Source organism: Oxyura jamaicensis, unplaced genomic scaffold (genome assembly GCF_011077185.1).
Source record: "Oxyura jamaicensis isolate SHBP4307 breed ruddy duck unplaced genomic scaffold, BPBGC_Ojam_1.0 oxyUn_random_OJ71687, whole genome shotgun sequence".
In the NCBI taxonomy this organism is placed as follows: Eukaryota; Metazoa; Chordata; class Aves; order Anseriformes; family Anatidae; genus Oxyura; species Oxyura jamaicensis.
Window position 1 is genome coordinate 86,584 of NW_023310643.1, and position 21,426 is coordinate 108,009.

Here is a 21,426-nt window from a genome sequence, read left to right on the forward strand (position 1 = left end):
GGGACAATCACCTCCCTCGACCGACTTGTAATGCCGTGCTTGATACATCCCAGGATACGGTTGGCCCTCCTGGCTGCCAGGGCATACTGCTGGCTCATATTCAACTTGCTGTCAACCACGACCCCCAGATCCCTCTCTGCGGGGCTGCTCTCCAGCATCTTGTCACCCAGTCTGTACATATAGCCAGAGTTTCCCCACCCCAGGTGCAGGACCCAGCACTTGCTTTTGTTAAATTTCATGCAGTTGGTGATTGCCCACCTCTCCAATCTGTCCAGATCTCTCTGCAAGGCCTTTCCACCCTCATCCAAGTCCACAACTCCTCCAAGTTTGGTGTCGTCGTCAATTTCGCTCAAACCACCTTCTAGTCCTACATCCAAACCATTTATAAAAACATTGAAGAGGACTGGCCCTAAATGGAGCCTTGAGGGACCCCACTAGTGACCATCCGCCAGCTTGATGTGGCCCCATTTACCCTTTGAGCCCTGCCCGTCAGCCAATTGCTCACCCATCGTATGATGTTTTTTGTTTAGTTGTATGTTGGACATTTTGTCCAGGAGGATCCTATGGGAAACTGTGTCAAAAGCCTTGCTGAAGTCCAAAAAGATTACATCAGCTGGTTTCCCTTGATTGACTAGATGGGTGATCCTATCCTAAAAGGAAATCAAATTTGTTATGCAGGACCTACCCTTCATGAACCCATGTTGGCTGGGACCAATGACTGCATTGTCCCCCAGGTGCGCTTCAATGGCCTCAAGAATCATCTTCTCCATAATTTTACCAGGCACTGATGTGAGACTGACAGGCCTGTAGTTGCCAGGGTCTTCTTTCTTACCCTACTTAAAATTGGCACAACATTTGCCAGCCTCCAGTCTACTGGGACCTCTCCAGATTCCCAAGATCATTGAAAAATAATTGAGAGAGGTCCCACGATGAGAGGCAAACACAACCTGTGCCCCTGATCCTTTAAGTAGTAATCCCAAAGCCCTAAAGTTCCTTTTGATCACTCTCGGACTTCTAGTTGCTATGTCGTCATTACCAGCCTGAAAAACCAGCAGCCGGTAGTAGTCGGTGGATCCTTCATTCAAAGCCTTGTGGTATCCATCTAGGGCCATGCTGGACCTGGAGCAAAGCCACTGTCTTTGGACTGAACCTTCAGAGCTCAACCCTTCCTGCCAGTTGCTGTTAGGATTTAATTTCTCAGATCCTAAGTCAGTGCCTTCCTGCAATCCTTTTGCAGTTTCTCCTCTAATAGCCTGGTCCTATCTTTTCAGAAGAATAGTTGCAGTTTAGAAATACTGTCCATCACTCAAGAGTGAAGCGTGTGTGAATGGGCTCAGTCAAGGAGCATTCACCTTTTTTTCCCCAAATAGGGAAGCTTAGCTGAGGAATTTAATACAATTTAAAAGTAGTCATACCAACATTATTTAAAGATAAATCTCCACTGAAGTGAGGGATAAATATAAGTGTATTTTGTATATCAGTGCTTTTATATAATTCATACTCAGAGGTCTTTTCTCTGTGTTTTAGAGCAATGAAATACTTAAGCTATTTGCAAGGTGATACTACAAACCTGGGTCTGCGCAACAGCTGCACTGCTCATTCTCATGTGGCTTGATTTCCCCTTATCAGCACGTGTTCCATGTACCTGATTGAGTTGAAAGTCCCTTAAAACTAGCACAGTAATTTTTCATTTTTATTTTTTATTTTTTTTGGTACTGTCTTGGACTTGATTCCTGTCTTCCAAGACACTCTTATGGTTCTTGTGGAAGGCAGGAGAGTTCTTTCACATCATCAAAGATACAATTTCTTATTAATCTAAGTATATGTGTGTAAGGACAGAAGTGCAGCATTCCCAGTTGTAGTTTCTGAAGTTGGAAAAAATGTAGGAAGTTGCTGAGCTGGAAGATTTTTTTTGGACTCTCACCAACTAGTAGACAAGACATCCCTCTGAACTTTTAAATCTTCCAGTTGTGTTTTCATTGAATAAAGATGCCACCATTCCCTGCAACTGCTGAAAATCTTCACCTACATGTCAGAGCTGCAATTGTGAAATGAAGGCTTAAATCAATAGAATCAATGTTTAGTTTCTATACATCTGAGGAGCTGTAGCTGTCTTTACTTTTCAAGTTCTCAGGACTTCTTTGAAAGCAAGCATTTTCAAATCTGTTCATGTAATTTTCCTTTCCTCCAGTATCCTTTTAGTATTGGCTACAGAGGTAACATATGTTGGGATATAGCGGTGATAAATTGTGTAATGTGATTCAATTTCTAACATCTTCTTGAAAATTAATGGAGATAATTTAGTTAATTTTGTCAGCCTTCAGAGGAGGCCACCAATAGAAAATCACTGTCCTGGTTTCAGTTAGGACAGTTATTTTTCCTCCTAGTAGCTGGTAGGGTGCTATGTTTTGGATTAGGATGAGAAGAGTGCTGATAACATGCTGATGTTTTAATTGCTGCAGAGCACTGCTTATACTAAGCAGCTGCCAGTCGGGTTAAACCACAACAATCACATATCTCAACTGTAAAATTTGAGTTAGAGCAACCTGTGGCTGAAGTGCTTCCTGATGTAAAAACAGTTACTTTAGTTTTCACTAGGCTAATTCAGGTAGAGTTACTCTGAATTGACTCTGTGCTGATTACATTGCCTATGTAAAAATGCTCCTTCGGAAGCACCACAGTCTTACACAGGTATAACTCTTATTTATGATGGAAATGCCGTCAGTGCTTTAAGACTTTGGATTTGTTTGGGGATTTTTTTACTCTTTGTTTAGCTTTGCAGAGCCATCACAGTTCAGAAGCACCGAGGTGATGATTTTCCTCATGTTCATCAATAGCAGCAGTCACTTAAACCTGAGCAAGATTGCAGAAGGTACAGGAATTATACAGGTGTTTTGGGGAGAGTGGTTTTAACATCACAGTTGTAGAAGTACTAAGCAATGTATAATTTTCCTTGTAAAAGCATTCTATTATACCTGCTGAGATGGGAGGAAAAATCATATTTATTTTAATGTTTTATTATAAATTATTGTTTATTTAAATAGCATTTTGTAGGCTTTTTTTCCCCACTAAGTGCTTAAGACTACTGAGGAGAAATTTAAGTCTATTTTAAAGAATGTTTAGATTAAAGCCAAGATGTCTAAAACAGGACAAAACACAAATCCATAATCCTCTGCAGTACTCCTATCCCTTGGACCCACGAACCTTTTATCTTTATGTAGAACATAATGATTTCTTTTCTTGCTGTTTTCAGGTGCTCCTGACCCAACAGCAGGTGCTAGCATAGATGATGAAAACTGCTGGCATTTGGATGAGGAACAGGTCCAAGAACAAGTTAAACTCTTCCTCTCCCAGGGCGGATATCATGGATCAGGGAAGCAGCTCAATTTGCTTCTTGCAAAGGTGTGTTGAGTATTCTAAACCTTCCCTTTTTTGTCTCCCCCATTCCTCCAGCCAGTCTGTACTTGTTAGTGTCTTACTCCAAGTTCTGTTCTAAAACAATACAAAGCCTTGTGAATGTGATGACAAGTTAATAATGAGCTGTTGTACAACAGTGGCCCACAATCTGGTGCATCTTGAGATCAGTTTAAGGATATGAAGTAACATTTCAAACATCTGCAGATTTGCACACCCCAAAATGTTGGCGAAACCTGTAGAAATAATAGTCTTACAGTAGCTTGCATAATACACCTGTGGATTACTTGTAGACGTGGGTTTGAAGAATTTCAATGTGATACTGAAATAAAAAATCATTGTTAAAACTGGGAAAGCAGACTTTTTCTACTTAAAAAATTCACTTCAGATATATTAATCATATTTCTTATTTAACAGAGAGGTTGAATGTTTATCACTGCAGCATGTTTGTACTGTGGTGGGTTTTTTTTCCAAGTATGTATTAAAAGGCTCGTTTCCTAGGTGCGAGAGATGCTAAAGATGAGAGATTCAAATGGAGCTCGCATGTTGACATTGATAACAGAACAGTTCATGGCTGACCCTCGTCTGTCACTTTGGAGACAACAAGGAACTGCAATGACTGAGAAGTATAGGCAGCTCTGGGATGAACTTGGTAAACGAACAAACTTCAAAATCATCTAGGTCTTCATGTGTATAATGAAGAAACAACTGCATGTTTGGGGGTGGAGAGAAACTTTATCATGGTACTAGGTAAAACAGGTTAGAGTCTTCTGGAGTTTTGTTTGTTTAGTTAAGGTTGGATGAAATTGAATTTCTGATCTACTCTATGAGACAATTGCAGTCCTCTCGGAAGCATGGTGTGAAACAAGTACAATTGCAGCAGGTTGTAAGTAACCTGAGGATCTAAAAAGAATAAAACAAAAAGTGGAAATGTACAAAACTGAGGGTAAGTATATAAACAACAGTGCTAAACTGGAAAGGTTAAGGTAAAAATAATTTTGCATGTAGAGGGATATAGAAGGCAAAAAGAGGAGATTCATTAAGAGTATGAGAAGATTTCAACAAGGGAAAGCAAAGGTCTATTACATTGCAGGGAAGGAGATCAAATAACAGAAGGCTAAAACAATTAACACTCCTCTACAGGAAAGGTCAGTTGTGACCAGTTACTTGTACAACATAGAGAGGAATGCAGGCTGAAACGGGCAAGGAATATTTAAACTGGTGAAGTCTGAGGGCACTTGCTCTAAAGTGTTCCAAAACTCAACGGCACAGTTTTAAACTGTTTTTAACTGCTTCAGAAGTTCTCAAAATGTATAGGAATTTGTGATAGGAAGGAGAAACAAAAATATCTTGAAGGTAAACATCACCAACATTTTAAAGGACGGAAAATGAATGGGAACAATTATATTAATAATAACGTAACCAAAAGCATTGCTTTCATAGAGTGTAAGGTATCAGAACAAACTACTAGCCAGTTAGTGTATAATCATGTAGAGGATAGGGATAAAAGACAACCTGAAATATTTAAAATACATGGTTGTTGCGGTTTAACCTGGCTGGCAGCTAAACACCACACAGCCATTCGCTCACCCTCCCCCCTCAAATGCCCCACAACAGAAGGGTCCTCTGAGAGACCGGGAAAGGTAGACAATTGTTTAATGTCATCTGTCTGTAAGGCAGCTGTGCCAAAAGCCCACCAGAACCCTTTTGGGTCCTTGAAAAATCCTCTTCTATGATAGTCTATGCCAAGGATGCATGGAACATCCGGGCCAGTCACAATACGGTGTTTTTGCCACTCATTCCCAGTTAGACTCACTTCAGCCTCCAATACAGTTAACTGCTGGGATCCCCCCGTCACCCAATAAATACTGATAGGTTCTGGCCCTTTATAGCTTGATGGCATTAGAGGACACTGTGCACCGGTGTCTACTAAAGCCTTATACTTCTGTGCATCTGACGTGCCAGGCCAGTCGCTGGGGTTATACTGGCATTGAGTGCAGCTCGGTAAGCATAGGCCAAGCCCCAGCACGTTGCAGTGATTTCTGTATGTCTGGTACTGCCAGGGTGATGACACACCTTTTTCAAGCACTCCACCAGTTTTTTTAGGATTTTTCAGTTGTTCAGGGGTAAATTTCCAAAGCACTGGAGGTGCCCACTGCTCTAGATGCTTGCCCATATCCTCCCACTCTCCCTGCCACTCATAACTATCCTGCCTCAGGACAGATCTCTGGATGACACTCTTAAGTATTTGTTTAACCTTAGACAGAACCTGAAACGCATTCAGGAGACATAACAATGAGAACATGCTGGTCTGAACATCCCAAGGATATTCGAACTTTTGGAAAGCTACCTTAACTCGCCTGGAGGAGAAGAAAGGGAGAGTGAACAAATGGGAAAAAACGTCTTCCCCTGACCCCTACATAGATTGGCTCCCTGAAGAAAAAGCATTAAAAGTGTAATTATTAATAGTTTCATGAGGTAGGGTTCCCAAAGTATGGAGTTGATGACAATGCTGAGTACAAATACCAGGTTAGTCTCATGGCCGGTAATTTTATCATATCTTAAGCCAGTGTTACACAGTACAGCAAAATAATAACCTTGTACCAACCCCCAGCAGTGATAAGCAACACGACAGGGAACACATACAGTAAGTAATGTGATATATAACTCAATTCGGAAAACAGGCACAGCAGACTTGAAATCACAAAAATCGGCATTGTGATTAGTACATATTAAACTGATGTAATGCTTATCAGAATTTTGTTTTAATACACTCTATTCAGATCTGTCGTTATCTCAACCCTTTGTGCCTCATGTTGGGCGCCAAAAGGACTGTTGTGGTTTAACCCGGCCGGCAGCTAAACACCACACAGCCGTTCACTCACCCTTCCCCCTCCCTCTCTGGGATGGAGGAGAGAAACGGGAAAGTGAAGCCTGTGAGTTGAGATAGAGACAGTTTATTAGGACAGAAAAATAAAATAATAATAATAATAATAATATGTACAAAACAAGTGATGCACAATGCAATTGCTCACCACCCCCTGACCGATGCCCAGCCTATCCCCCAGCAGCCGCCCCCCCACCCCAGCTAGCCACCTCTAAATATTGTTTATCATGACGTCAGATGGTATGGAATACCCCTTTGGCCAGTTTGGGTCAGCTGTCCTGGGTCTGTCCCCTCCCAGCTCTTGCTGTACCCCTAGCCTACCCGCTGGCAGGACAGTGAGAGAAGCTGAAAAGTCCTTGGCTTAGTGTAAGCATTGCTCTGCAACAAGTAAAACATCAGTGTGTTATCAACATTAGTCTCATCCTAAATCCAAAACATAGCACTCTACCAGCTACTGGGAGGAAAATTAACTCTCTCCTAGATAAAACCAGGACAATGGTATATCTAATTTGTTTCTCTAAAAGAACTGTGTGTGTGCATTGAAGGGATTAATGTGGCATATCTTAGCTGTAGTGAGGTTTTGGATGCTGTCTTGGAGGCTTTCTCAGAGCAAGTTGAAGACACACAGTCTAGATGAAATTGCCTTGTGGTTCATAGAACTTCTATTAGTTACCTGAGCTGTCATTCAATCTGGAAAGACACTTCAAGTCTACACTTACAGGCGCTTGCCCTGAGATGTGTTCTGGCCAACGTCTATTCCTGATTTATGTGGCATGCAAGATGCATATATATATGCATATAAAAGATGCATATATATATATTTATATATATATGTATTTATATATATATGTATTTTTATATATATGTATTTATATATATGTATATGTATTTATATATATATGTACATGTGTATATATATATATATAATATAAATATATATTAAAAGCTTGCAGATGATGTACTCTCTTGGTACCGCTGGAGTTGTTTAGCCATTTCATCCACCGTGGGTTCCTCATGGTCTTTCCAGGTCATTACTGCCAGTGAGCTAGCATATGATGATGGTGTACTCCATACAAACTTCTGCCACATGGGTGCTGTACACTTGACTTCATCTGGATCTTTGGATAGCTGGTCATTGTCTAGGTCCTCATAAATCACCTCCCATACAGCTAATTCCCTCAGGGTACTGAATTCCCTTCTGCACAGTGGTCCATTTGCCTGGTTGACATGCAACATCTTCCTTGCAGGGATACCTTTCCTTCACACCTGATAGGAGATGCCTCCAGAGGGTGAAGATCTGTGCTCCTTTTCCAATGGCTTTGTCAATGCCTGCGTCCCTAGCAAGGGATCCCAGCTGCCTGGCTTTCCTGCCCTCTAATTCCAGGCTATTGGCTCTGCTGTCCCAGCACCGGAGCAACCAGGTGACAAGGTGCTCACCTGGACAACGACTGAAATCCTTTTGCATATCTCATAGTTCATGCTGGGATAGGCCTCGTGTAGTTATTGATGCTTTTATGATATGTTCCTCTTCATCTTCCCGTTCATGTGATGGCCCAGCCACTGCGGAGTAGCCTATCTTTTTGTTGTCTTCCTCCCCAGTCTGAGTAGGAGTTCCTCTGCTTTCTAAATGACCTGACTTTCACATCCATTGTTTCATCATGGTTACAGGGGCAACTTGCACTGCTACACTCTTTCCCTGACCCTGCTGCAGGGCCCGTCACAGGGGTTGGAACAGCCACAGGTCCAGTCTCAGGGATTGGAATGGCCTCAGGGCCCGTCACAGGAGCTGGAATGACCACTGGGCCCGTCACAGGAGTTGGAATCGCCGCTGAGGTTGGAGTGGCCACTGGGCCTCTTATACGGCTTGTAGAGGCCACAGGGGCTGTGGTAGCCACAGAGGCTTCAAGTAGCCGCAGGGGCTGGAGAGGCCGCAGGGTCCATCGTAGGGGTTGGAGTGGCTGCAGGGTTTGGAGTGGCTGTTGGGCCTGTCACAGAACTTGGAGTGGCCGCAGGGTCTGTCACTAGGGTTATAGTGACATCAATTGCAGCTCGATAGGCATAGGCCAGACCCCAGGACGTTGCAGTGATTTGTGTCTCTCTGCAATTGCCAGGGTGATAACACACCTTTTTTCAAGCATTCTACCAGTTTTTTAGGATTTTTCAGTTGTTCAGGGGTGAATTTCCAAAGCACTGGAGGTGCCCACTGCTCTAGATGCCTGCCCATATCCTCCCACACTCCCTGCCACTCACAACTATAATGCCTCAGGACAGATCTCTGGATGGCATTCCTAAGTAGTTGTTTAACCTTCAACAAAGCCTGAAGGGCATTCAGGGGACATAACAATAACAACATGCTCGTCTGAACATCCCAAGGATATTCAAAGACTTGAAGAGGTATCGGAACTAGCCAGGAGGAGAAGAGGGGGGTGAAGGAGAAAGGGAGAGTGAACAAGTGGGAGAAAATATCTCCCCCTGTCCCCTCCACAGATTGCCCCTCTGATGAAAAAAGGCAATAGGTGTAATTGCTAATAGTTTCTGAGATATGGTTTCCAAAGTATGGAGCTGACGGCAGTGCTGAGTACAAATACCAGGTTAGTCTCATGACCAACAATTTTATCATATCATAAGCCAGTGTTACACCACACAGTACCATAATGATCTTAAACCAGGCCCTGGAAAGGAGAAACAGCAGAATAGGGAACACATACAATAAGTAATGTGCTATATAACTCAATTTGGAAAACAGGCACAGCAGACCTGAGATCAAAGGAATCAACATTGTGACTAGCAACTATTAAGCAGGTCTAATATTTATACCAGTTTTGGTTTAACACACTCTGGTCTGATCTGTCGTTATCTCAACCCTTCGTGCCCCATGTTGGGCGCCAAAAGGACTGTTGTAGTTTAACCCGGCTGGCAGCTAAGCACCACACAGCCATTCACTCACCCTCCCCCCTCCCTCTCTGGGATAGGGGAGAGAATTGGAAAGAAATGAAAGCCTGTGAGCTGAGATAGAGACAGAAAAGAAAGGAAAAGATTAGACAGAAAAGATTAGGACAGAAAATAAAGGAAAATAATAATAATAGTACTACTAATAATAATGTGTACGAAACAAGTGATGCACAATGAAATTGCTAACTGATGCCCAGCCTATCCCCGAGCAGCTAGTCCCCCCACCCCAGCCAGCCCCCACCATATTAATTGTTCAGCATGACATCAGATGGTATGGAATACCCCTTTGGCCAGTTTGGGTCAGCTGTCCTGGGTCTGTCCCCTCCCAGCTCCTGCTGCACCCGCAGACTGCTCGCTGGCAGGACAGAGCGAGAAGCTGAAAAGTCCTTGGCTTAGTGTAAGCACTGCTCTGCAACAATTAAAACATCAGTGTGATATCAACGTTATTCTCATCCTAAATCCCAAACACATAATCCTACCAGCTACTAGGAGGAAAATTAACTCTACCCAAGCCAAAACCAGGACAACTTCTGTGAATATAATGATGAATAAATAATAATAAATAAATTGATAAATTGAATTAATGAATAAATAATAAATTAATAATAATAAATTAATATAAACAATATAATAATTCTGCTCATCTGATTCCCCTATTGTATGTCAAAGAATGGGTTGAGCTAAATGTTACTTACAGAACTAAAGGTGCAGTATTGGAAGTATCAAGATTACAAGCTGAAGCTGTAAGCCCAGCTCTTATACTTCTCATGCTAGAAGAATGTATATGTGACTTCAGCGATTCACTGGTGAACACTTCAAATTTGCCACATAATATGTGAATGCACTTTTCAGAGTTTAGAGCTGAGCTGGAATTCTGCACGTTGTTGCTGTATAAATGATGCCTTGGTAGTTAAATTCCACGTGCTGATCTTTAGGTGTTTAACTCCCAGCAACCATGGTTGAAGACTTCAGTCTACTGGAATGATTAATTATCTGAAGCCCCTTGGTTTGCCTTTTAATTAATTTGCATTGACAAAATGGAGGAATATTGAAATGCACAATAAATATCTGCTGATGCCTGTTGAACTGAGATCTCTGATTTCAAGGAAAGGTCAGTTAACCTTTGTAATTTAGAGGGTACAACATGGTCTGTGCAATCTTACTACAGCAGTATTTCTTTAATATTCATAAAACAAAATTAAGTAAAAGTTGCTTGTGGCCTACAAAAGTAAAAATATTTCTTTAATCAAAAGGGAAAATTTGACTTTGTGCCCCAGCACATGATGACTGCAAGGCTCTGCTTTGAAATTAAATGTTGAGCACTGCCAGATGCCAGACATTGAGAAAAAGCTGGGTTTTGTTGGTAAATGGGATCTGCAAGTTAATTGGTGTTTTCTGCAGGCTTCTGGATGTGAAATGAAATTGGAAGCCATTTAGCCACATGGATAATACAGGATCTGAATACAAATGTCACATATCACCATCAGGGCCCACTGGGAAACAAGCATTCTCACTCAGACACCGCACTATCACAAATCATTTAAATATGGTGATTACATTTAAACTAAAAGCCCCATTTGCCTTCTACTGCAGTTTAAATGTCCTCTTAGTAAAAGCTAAGTGACAAATTAAATGAAAAAAGTGACCACATTTTTAAAGCTGTAAAACTTTAATGCAACATTTTATTACTTCTCATGTGCCACGAATGAATCATTATACTTGTCAACCCTAAACCTAGCCATAATTGGAGTAGCTACTGTTATCAAAGTGAGGCTGCTCTTGTGACAGATTAATAAAGCTGAAACTGTTAAATTAAATCCCAGAAGTTTGATCTGTTGAAAGCAGTCGAGTAGAAGAATATAAGACACAAGTATCTATTGCTTGGAGGAGAGATGGAGCCCAACAGTCTATGAACATGTAGATTACAGGATCAGATTATTATAATTATTTATTTATTTCTGTGAACTATCATTGTCAGTATTATAGAATCATAGAATCATAGAACCATAAAATCACAGAACCATTAAGGTTGGAAAACACCTCCAAGATCATCTGGTCCAACCATCCCCCTACCACCAATATCACCCACTGAACCATGTCCAACTAGCACTAGGTCCAACTTTTCCTTAAATACCCCCAGGGATGGTGACTCTACCACCTACCTGGACAACCCATTCCAATGCCTTACTACTCTTTCTGAGAAGAAATGTCTCCTTATTTCCAACCTAAAACTCCCCTGGCGCAACTTGAGGCCACTCCCTCTTGTTTTATCACTAGTTATCTGCAAGAAGAGGCCAACATCCATCTCCCCACAACTTCCTTTCAGGTAGTTGTAGATAGCAATAAGGCCTCCCCTGAGCCTCCTCTCCTCCAGACTAAACAAGCCCAGTTCTCTCAGCTGTTCCTCATAGGACTTGTGTTCCAGACCCTTCACCAGCTTCGTAGCCCTTCTCTGGACATGCTCCAGAGCCTTGATGTCTTTCTTGAAGTGAGGGGCCCAAAACACTATTTCTGATACAAGCCAGGATGCTATTGGCCTTCTTGGCCACCTGGCCACACTGCCGACTCATGTTCAGGCGAGCATCGACCAACACCCCCTGATCCTTTTCCTCTGCACAGCTTTCCAGCCACTCTGCCCCAAGCCTGCGGTGTTGTATGGGGTTGTCGTGGAAAAAGTGCAGGACCTGGAACTTAGCCATGTTGAACCTCATCCCATTGGCCTCTGCCCATCGATCCAACCTGTCCAGGTCCCTCTGCAGAGCCTTCCTACCCTCCGGCAGATCAACACTTTCCCCCAACTTGGTGTCATCTGCAATCTTACGGAGAGTGCACTCAGTTCCCTCATCCAAATCATCAAGAAATATATTAAAGAGGATGGGCCCCAACATCGACCCCTGGGGATTACCACTCATGACCAGTCGCCAGCTGGATTTCACTCCATTCACCACCACTCTCTGGGCCCAGACATCCAGACAGTTTTTAACCCAGGAAAGAGTGTACCTGTCCAAGCCATGGGCTGCCAGCTTCTCCAGGAGAATACTGTGGGAGACTATGTCAAAGGCCTTGCTGAAGTCTAGGTAGACTATGTCAACAGCCTCATCCCCCAGGTGGGTCACCCGGTCATAGAAGGAGATGAGGTTGGTCAGGCAGGACTTGCCTTTCATGAACCCATGCTGGCTGGGCCTGATCCCCTTGTTGTCTTGCACATGCTGTGTGATTACACTGAAGATGATTTGTTCCATCACCTTTCCTGGTACAGAGGTCAGGCTGACAGGCCTGTAGTTCCCCGGGTCTTCCTTACAACCCTTCTGATAGGTGGGCATCACATTATCAAGTCTCCAGTCACCCAGGACCTCTTTGGATGACCATGATCTGTGATAGATGATGGAAAGAGGCTCAACAATCATATCCGCCAATGCCCTGAACACCATTGGGTGAGTCCCGTTTGGCCCCATGGACTTGTGACAGTCCAGGTGGAGTAGCAGGTCTCTAACTGTTTCCACGTGAATCGTGGGGGATTTCTTCTGCTTCTTGTCCCAGACTTCCAGGTCGGGAGGCTGACTACCCCGAGGATAAGTGATCTGGCTAGTAAAGACAGATGTAAAGAAGGCATTAAGAACCTCAGCCTTTTCCTTATCCTCTGTAGTCATGTTCCCCCCTGCATCCAGGAAAGGATGGGGATTCTCCTTGACCATCCTCTTACCGTTAATATATTTATAAAAACATTTTTGTCATCTTTAACTATAGTGGCCAGGTTGAGCTCATGCTGGGCCTTAGCCTTCCTGATTTTTTCTCTGCCTATGCTAGCATCTTCCTTGTACTCTCCCCTAGTTGCCTGTCCCTTCTTCCACCGGACATAAACTCTCATTTTCTCGCAGAGACTCAGCAGAAGTTCCCTGTTATAAGTATCTTTATATCTTCTTGCCTGCCTTTGCTGTGAAGAAACTTCATGTAATATGCATGTTTCAAAACAAACATTTCTAGCAGATTTCCTCTATTTTAATATTTAAGAACAGTCTGGGGGGGGGGGGGAAGCTGGTTTTGTTTTGTTGTTTGTTTGTTTGTTTGTTTGTTTTTGAGTCAAGGATTATCTTTTTATGGAACAAAAATATGATGGCTGTGTCATGTGTATCCAGAGAGTTGTTTGTAAGGCAGGGCCATGGATAACTGGCAAATGTGTTCTGGGCTTTTGTCCTGCTGATCCTGATCTCTGTTGGTTCTTGTATTTCACAAAACTGAGAGCTTGAAAGGCATTCTGTACATCTAGCTGGGTACTCTACACTTTAATGCACAAAAAAAAAATAAAAATCTTAAAATTCTAAATGTTGAATTTAGGCAAGGAATCATTATAGATTGAGAGTATTAATTACATTTTTGCCATGAGCAAACCAATGATTAAGTTTTAAATAATGCTTCTTTGATTCAAAAACCACTGACTTTTTTTCTGATACAAGTTTATATTCATCTCTAGAAAATACCAAGTTCTATTATTTTAACCTTAACTAAATGAAGCTGTTCTCCATCGATATTTCTATCTCAGGCATTCCTTCCCTTTGTGATAAGAGAGACAAACTTGTATGAATGGGACATGCCAGCTGTTCTTAACAGATTATCTCTGCTTAGTACTTAAGGGGGGGGAGAAAAGGACAGAAGCAGCTAGGGTTGTTGCCAATATACTCCTAGAGAAATTCTTCCTGATGCCAGATTTGGTGACTACTTCAGGGCTGCCATGAAAAACAATCACTAAAGTTAAGCATTCATTACAGTTTTTGTGCTCTAACACCATTTCTCTGGAGCGGCATATTTTGTGCAATCCCTTTTTAGGATCAGCTTTACAGCAGAAATATGCTCTTTTCCCCATATTTTCTGCTATTTCTGAAATGGTACAGCAAAGCTGTAATTTTCAGATTTGAGTGCCAGGCACATAGCCATATTTACATGATTACTTTGTGTATCTGAAATTCTAATTAAATCATGCTCTGCAAGAGGATCTGGATGGGCTGGACCGATGGACTGAGGCCAACTGTATGGAGTTCAACAAGGCTAAGTGCTGGGTCCTGCACCTGGGGCACAACAGCCCCAAGTAGCACTACAGGCTGGGAGATGAGTGGTTAGAAAGCTGCCTGGCAGAAAAGGACCTGGGAGTATTGGCTGATAGTCGGCTGAATACGAGCCAGCAGTGTGCTCAGGTGGCCAAGAAGGCCAACAGCATCCTGGCTTGTATCAGAAGCAGTGTGGCCAGCAGGTCTAGGGAAGTGATTGTCCCCCTGTACTCGGCTCTGGTGAGGCCGCACCTCGAGTACTGTGTTCACTTTTGGGCCCCTCACTACAAGAAGGACATGGAGGTGCTCGAGCGAGTCCAGAGAAGGGGAATGAAGCTAGTGAGGGGTCTGGAGAACAAGTCTTACGAGGAGCAGCTGAGGGAGCTGGGACTGTTCAGCCTGGAGAAGAGGAGACTCAGGGTCGACCTTATTGCGCTCTATAGGTACCTTAAAGGAGACTGTAGCAAGATGGGGATTGGTCTATTCTCCCGCCTGCCTGGTGACAGGACAAGGGGGAATGGGCTAAAGTTGTGCCAGGGGAGGTTTAGGTTGGATATTAGGAAGAACTTCCTTACCGAAAGGGTTGTTAGGCATTGGAATGGGCTGCCCAGGGAAGTGGTTGAGTCACCATTCCTAGAGGTCTTTAAAAGATGTTTAGATGTAGAGCTTAGGGATATGGTTTAGTGGAGGACTTGTTAGCGTTAGGTCAGATGTTGGACTTGGTGATCTTGGAGGTCTCTTCCAACCTAGATGATTATGTGAAATATTTTTTTCTGACTATTCCCACTCTGCAATGGAGTATTTCTATCTGCTCCACTTTTTTGAAGAATGAGAGGTATTTCCCTCCTTTTTTTAATGAATATCTTGTTTTGTTCTTCTCAAACTTAACAATTTTATATCTTCCTTGCAAAATTAAATGTGAGAGGAATTCATTCATCAATTTAAGTAGAGGTAGGGTAGTGCATTTATAGTTAGTAGACACATCAACTTTTGTTCTGAAAATTGTCAAAGTCTCTGAAAGTAGATTGTGACTGCTGAGTGAATTACCAGTTAAAATAATTGATAAAATATCTAATCTCTTCTGTGGGCAAGAGTATACTTTGTCTGGGCCAGAGCTGTAGCCTGTGGAGAGGAGCTCATTCAGGAGCAGGGGATTTTGCAGGAGCTGCTGCACGTGGGGGACCCATGTTGGAGCAGTTTGCTCCTGACGGATGGACCTCGTGGTACGGACCCATATTCGGAGCAGTTCTTGAAGAATTGCTGCCTGTGGGAAGCCCACGTAGGATCAGTTTAGGAAGGATTGCATTCCATGGGAAGGACCCCACATTGGAGCAGAGGAAGAGAGTGACCATGAAGGAGTGACGGAGACAAAGCGCTATACACTGACCGCAACCCCCATTCCCCATTCCCCTGTGCCACTCAGGGGGAGGATGTAGAAGAGGGTGGATGGGGGGAAGGTGTTTTTAGTTTGCTTTTAGTTTCTCACTGATCTAGCCTGTTAGGCAGTAAATTATATTAATCTCCCTCTGCTGAGTCTGTTTTGCCCATGACAATAATTGGTGAGTAAGCTCCCTGTCCTTTGTGCATATTGCAGGTAGCATTGGTTACATCTACACAAGCAGGTATGCTTTTTGAGGAGAATGGCAGTTTCCCAGCATAGGAGCTATTAGGCAGAAAAGAGAATATCTTGTTTGAGGCCTGTGTAAGCCTTCAGATTGGTGGTGACATTTAAGGGCCAGATCAGTGGGGCTTCCACTGAGCAGCATCAGAGTTAAATGGGAAGAATATCCTCCAGGCTCCTTCCAGTTGGCATGTGGCAAAGTCAAAAAAAATAAAAATAAAATTGGGTGGAAATGAATGTTTTCCTCAGACTTTTCAGTGCTAGAAGCCAGACAGGAACAACTGAATGAAAGTATCCAGAATGGAGCTGATGTTAGGGGAGAAGGGAAGGCGCTTGGGGAGGAGGAGAGAGAAATATGAATACAGGAACGTGCACACTTACTAGGGGGAAGAAAAAAAAGAAAAAACAACAACAAGAAAAAACAGAAACCCAAATAGGCTGGAGAGTGTAGGGTTATTGACATTATGCTTCCTTCTCCCAGATGGTGGCCTTTGTAATGCTACAGGAGTTGAGCGCAATGCTCTCTTTCTGTTCCCTTCTCTTCTCAGGGGAGTATATTTGTCTTGCGCTCCTCATCTTGCAGGCAATGGGGCAGCCTTGAAAGCTGCACAAGGGCCTCAGCGAGCTCAGATGCATGCACAGCTCCCTCTGAAGTTGCTGGGAGCAGGGTGCAGTTGGGTTCTATTGAAATATGAAGTGGTTTATGTGGGGTTCATAAATAGACTTGTCCTTGTGCTTCATTTGCATAAAATTGCCTAGGTTTCTGAGATGCTAACAATGTAGTTATGATTGACATAGTTTCCTTCTTTAAATGAAATAAGTTTTTTAAGGTTTTTGGTACTTTTCACTCTCTCTTCCCTTTCCTGTCCACTAGATGCACTGTATGCATAGTGGAGCTTCTGAAGAAGGCAAGTGAATTCCTTTGCCTCTAGTGGTGTTTGAAACACAGAAAAATAAAAGGCTACTCGTTTTGTAGGGGCATTGTGTAATCAGTAGTGTGTGTTCTGCCTATGATTGAAATGCTTCCAAAATGTAGTTAAGATAGTCTACTTGTTGTTTGCTTCAGTCTGAAAACACTGGGAATCTGGCTACAAAGTATTAAATTGACTTATTTTTTTTTTCTTTTTCTTTTTCTTTTTTTTTTAATATACTAAGAGGTATGATGTCTCCTCAATGCCTTCAAGTAATACTTGATTTTGAAAATAAATAAGTAAATAAATCCAAGTTAATTGTTCTCCAAGGCTTTCCAATATCCCCCGTCTTTTGTTTTGCAGATTGCAAGAAATATATTCCTTGTCTCTTGAGCAGTGCTGAATGCACTGATGCTTAATAAGAAGAAACATTTGTAATTTGACTGTTTGGAGAGTGAAGCTTGTTGAAGAGGTTTTCTAATAGAAAGTCATATGATTTGATTCTAAAATGTTTTTAAAAACAGTACTGGCTTTACTCAATACCATGACAAGTTTCAGATGCTTTAAAAAGAAAAAAGAAAAAAAAAAAAGTCTTGCTGTACTGTAAATGTGCACCAATAATCTGCATTAGTGTAGTATCTCCCTGTGGTGTTCTGCACTGTACCGTATCTTATTTTCTTAAGGTGTTCAGATTTCTTTCCTATTACTTCCCCATTCCATAGTGTTCAGAATATCTGGGGATTTGCAAACTTAAGGATCAGGCTCTGTTTCCATTGGGTCCTGTGTTTTGGCATATCAACATGCCAAACTACTCTAGGAATGAATGTAATGTGATGGTCTGTACTCTGGGTATCTATTTTGCATTCTTAGTAAGCAAAAGAGTACTTGAATGTGAAAATTGTATTATCCTGGAAGAACCAGCTGTATTTTTATTCTTTTTTTTTCCAGCCTGTCATGAAGATTGCATAGTTTAAGCATATTCTCTAAATCTCTTGTAGTGTATAAGGCATGGTCTTAATGAGCAAATGAACTGTGGCTAAATAGCACTTTCAGATGTCTTCTTGCTTCTGTCAAAGTTCATGCTGATGAAGAGACAGCTGATATAGAGAAAAATCTTTCCATTTGAAAATTGTTGCTGGAAACCCTGATGTATTTATACCTGCCATGTATATGGTGTCATGGAACAGGTTCTAAAGTAATGGTATGTGTGAAATGTCAGAGCAAACTAGCTTTCTGTAAATTAGAGCTCCATAAAGAGAACATGTATAAAATTTTTTCAAGTGTAACCAAATTACTGAAGCAATTGCAATAAAAAATATCCCTATTAGACTGCATAAAACCAATGTTTACTGGATCCCTGAGATCCAGATGTGTTTGTAAAAAGAATTACATGATCAGCAGTACTTTTGCTGGGTTTTGAGTTTGGAAGTATGTGTTTACAAAATACATGTTTTACTCATGTACTTGTTTGGTTCCTCTAATGTGAAGCTGAAAGATGCATAGTTCTTGTTTGTAGAAAACATTCACTCTTGATACAAAAATTAGAAGAAAAACTTTTAATTTAGAAGTTGGATTGGTACATTCTTTCAGCTGCTTCAGATGGGCCACATTCTGAGTCGGGAATTCAGCCTGCCTGGTGCTAGGTGTAGCTGGGAAGTAAGCAGTGTAGGGGAGAAAAAAAATATTACAGTATAGAAGTCTGCAATTAGCCATTGACTGATGCATTTTTAATAGAAAACATATTTTAGCATTTTTATTTTTTTTAATCAGGTGCTCTGTGGATGTGTATAGTTTTAAATCCCCACTGCAAGTTGGAGCAGAAGGCCAGTTGGCTAAAACAGCTGAAAAAATGGAACAGTGTTGATGTTTGCCCCTGGGAAGATGGAAACCATGGAAACGAGGTGCCCAATTTAACCAATGCTTTGCCTCAGGGTGAAAATTCTAACCAAGGTAAGCCTAAACATATGCACTGACTGCAACATATAATATCTATCTTATATACTCTAGCCTTGCAGAATTCAGCACTCTTTCCTGGGACTGGGACAAGTAACTTTCCTATTAAGGACTGACCAGCCAAATTTATTTTCACTAATAATTCCTTGCAGGAAGGATAAATTGTTTTTCATGCTGGGGCTGCGATGTTTTCAAAGCAAGTATTTGTGTTTAGTTAGGTTCTCTAGCTTTTCACTTGGTCCTTCTGAATACTTGTTGCATGTAAATTGAATGTCCTTGAAGTATGTCAGAGTAAAAGCTTGTAGTTTCTTTGCTTGATTGCAATCTTGTATCCCTTCTGGTGTTGGGATTTTTATTTTGTTTGCAGTTACAAAGCCTTTGATGCCTATTTAAAGAGAGATCGGTTGCAACTGCATTAAACTGAGTGGGTAAAAAAGTAAAGCAGCCATTTGTAGGATGTGTTCTGTGTTGTGCAGTCTGCATTGCCAGGTTGGGGGGGGGGGTGTAGAGGCAGCACTGCCTTCTTGGAGGTCTCTGTATATTCAGTATCATGCTTTCTAATAAAAAATGTGATTATTAAATCTAGCAGAAGCCTTGTCCAGTCCTCTCTAAGCAAAGATTGCTACTGGGGAAAACACAAGACATTTCCCTTGAACAAAAACTCTCATAATCCTCAAAACCCTCAGTATTTTGATACATATTTCATATAATTATGATAAAGTTAAAATTAAATGTTGGGGAGGGAGGGGCAGATTTGAGTTTAGATGGGTTTTTCATTGGTCCTTTTTCTTGTAAGATTACCTCTGAAGGAAATAGTTAGAGAGTTCCTTTATAAATCTCACAGCTAGCTGGGGCTAGAAGTTCATTCACCAAATAATTCCCTAAAGAGATGTTTTTTGCTTTCTGGATTTCTTGATGTTCAGCCCAACCTGGACAGGCTAGTGGCAACTTGGACATGACATCTCAAAATACATAGACAGTGCCATGTTGACAGAGTGGTTTTGCCATGGATAGATGCCCAGTAAGGGTTATGCCACTCCCATGACCTCAGTGCACCTTGTTTTATATGCAGTATTTGTAGATATTTATGACAAAAAATTAAACAAGTGCTCAAAGTTAACATCACTTTTCAAAGAGAATGACTGAAAGTCACACAGCATCACAGAATGGCTGAGGTTGGAAGGGACCTCTGAAGATCATCTAGTCCAACCTCCCTGCCAAGTAAGATCACGTAGAGCACATTGCGCAGGATGGCATGCAGATGGGTTTTTAATATTTCCAGATAAAGAGACTCCACAACCTCTCTGGGCAACCTGTTCCAGTACTCTGTCACCCTCAGAGTAAAGAAGTGCCCCCTCATATTCGGAATCTCCTGTGCTTCAGTTTGTGCCCATTGCCTCTCATCCTGTTGCTGGGCACAACTGAAAAGACACCAGCTCCATCCTCTTGACACTCTCCCCTCAAATATTTATATACATTAATGAGGTCTCCCCTCAGTCTTTTTTCCAGACTAAACATGCACAGTTCTCTCAGCCTATCCTTGTATGACAGGAGTTCCAGTCCTCTAATCATCTTCGTAGCCATCCTCTGAACTTGCTCCAGTAGTTCTATGTGCCTCTTGTACTGGGGAGCCCAGAACTGGACACAGTACTCCAGGTGTGGCCTCACCAGGGCTGAGTAGAGGGGGAGGATCATCTCCCTCGACCTGCTGGCAACACTCTTCCAAATACAGCCCAGGATACCATTAGACAACTTGGCCACAAGGGCATATTGCTGACTAATGGTTAGCCTGCTGTCCACCAGGACTCCGAGGTCCCTCTCTGCAGAGCTGCTCTCCAGCAGGTCACCCCCCAACCTGCACTGGTGCTTGAAGTTATTTCTCCCTAGTTGCAGGACCTTGCACTTGCCCTTGTTGAACTTCACAAGGTTCCTCTCGGCCCAACCCTCCAGCCTGTTGAGATCCCTCTGAATGGCAGCACAGCCTTCTGGGGTATCAGCCACTCCTCTGAGCTTTGTGTCATCAGCAAACTGGCTGAAGGTGCACTCTGTTCCATCGTCCAGGTCACTGATTAATAAGTTAAACAACACTGGACCCAGTACTGACCCCTGGAGGACACCGCTAGCTACAGGCCTCCAACTATATTCTGCATCACTAAGCACAACCCTCTGAGTTCTGCCATTCAGCCAATTATCAATCCCCCTCACCGTCCACTCATCTACCCTGCACTTCCTGACCTTGCCCATGAGGGTGTTATGGGAGACAGTATCTAAAGCCTTGCTGAAGTCAAGGTAGACCACATCCACTGCTCTCCCCTCATCTACCCAGCTAGTCATCTCATCATAGAAGGATAGCAGATTGGTTAAGCATGATTTCCCCTTGGTGAATCCATGCTGACTATTCCTGATCACCTTCTTATCCTCCACATGCTTGGAGATGACCTCCAGGATGAGCTGTTCCATCACCTTTCCAGGGATGGAGGTGAGGCTGTAGTTGCCTGGGTGCTCCTTCTTGCCCATTTTGAAGACTGGCATGACATGGGCTCTCTTCCAGTCCTCAGGCACCTCTCCTGTTCTCCACGACCATTCAAAGATGATGGAGAGTGGCCTAGCAATAACATTGGCCAGCTCCCTCAGCACCCGTGGGTA

At 42.5% G+C, this 21,426-nt stretch overlaps 1 protein-coding gene across 1 annotated transcript in view; it reads left to right on the forward strand.

Moving 5' to 3' along the window:
• LOC118159699 (zinc finger SWIM domain-containing protein 6-like) overlaps positions 1-21,426 on the forward strand; it is a 158,098-nt gene that overhangs the window by 86,548 nt on the left and 50,124 nt on the right. The window contains exons 3-5 of the mRNA XM_035314263.1: positions 3,254-3,402; positions 3,916-4,066; positions 18,598-18,777. Of these exons, the coding sequence (XP_035170154.1) occupies positions 3,254-3,402; positions 3,916-4,066; positions 18,598-18,777 (480 nt within the window). The remainder of the gene's footprint in view (positions 1-3,253; positions 3,403-3,915; positions 4,067-18,597; positions 18,778-21,426) is intronic.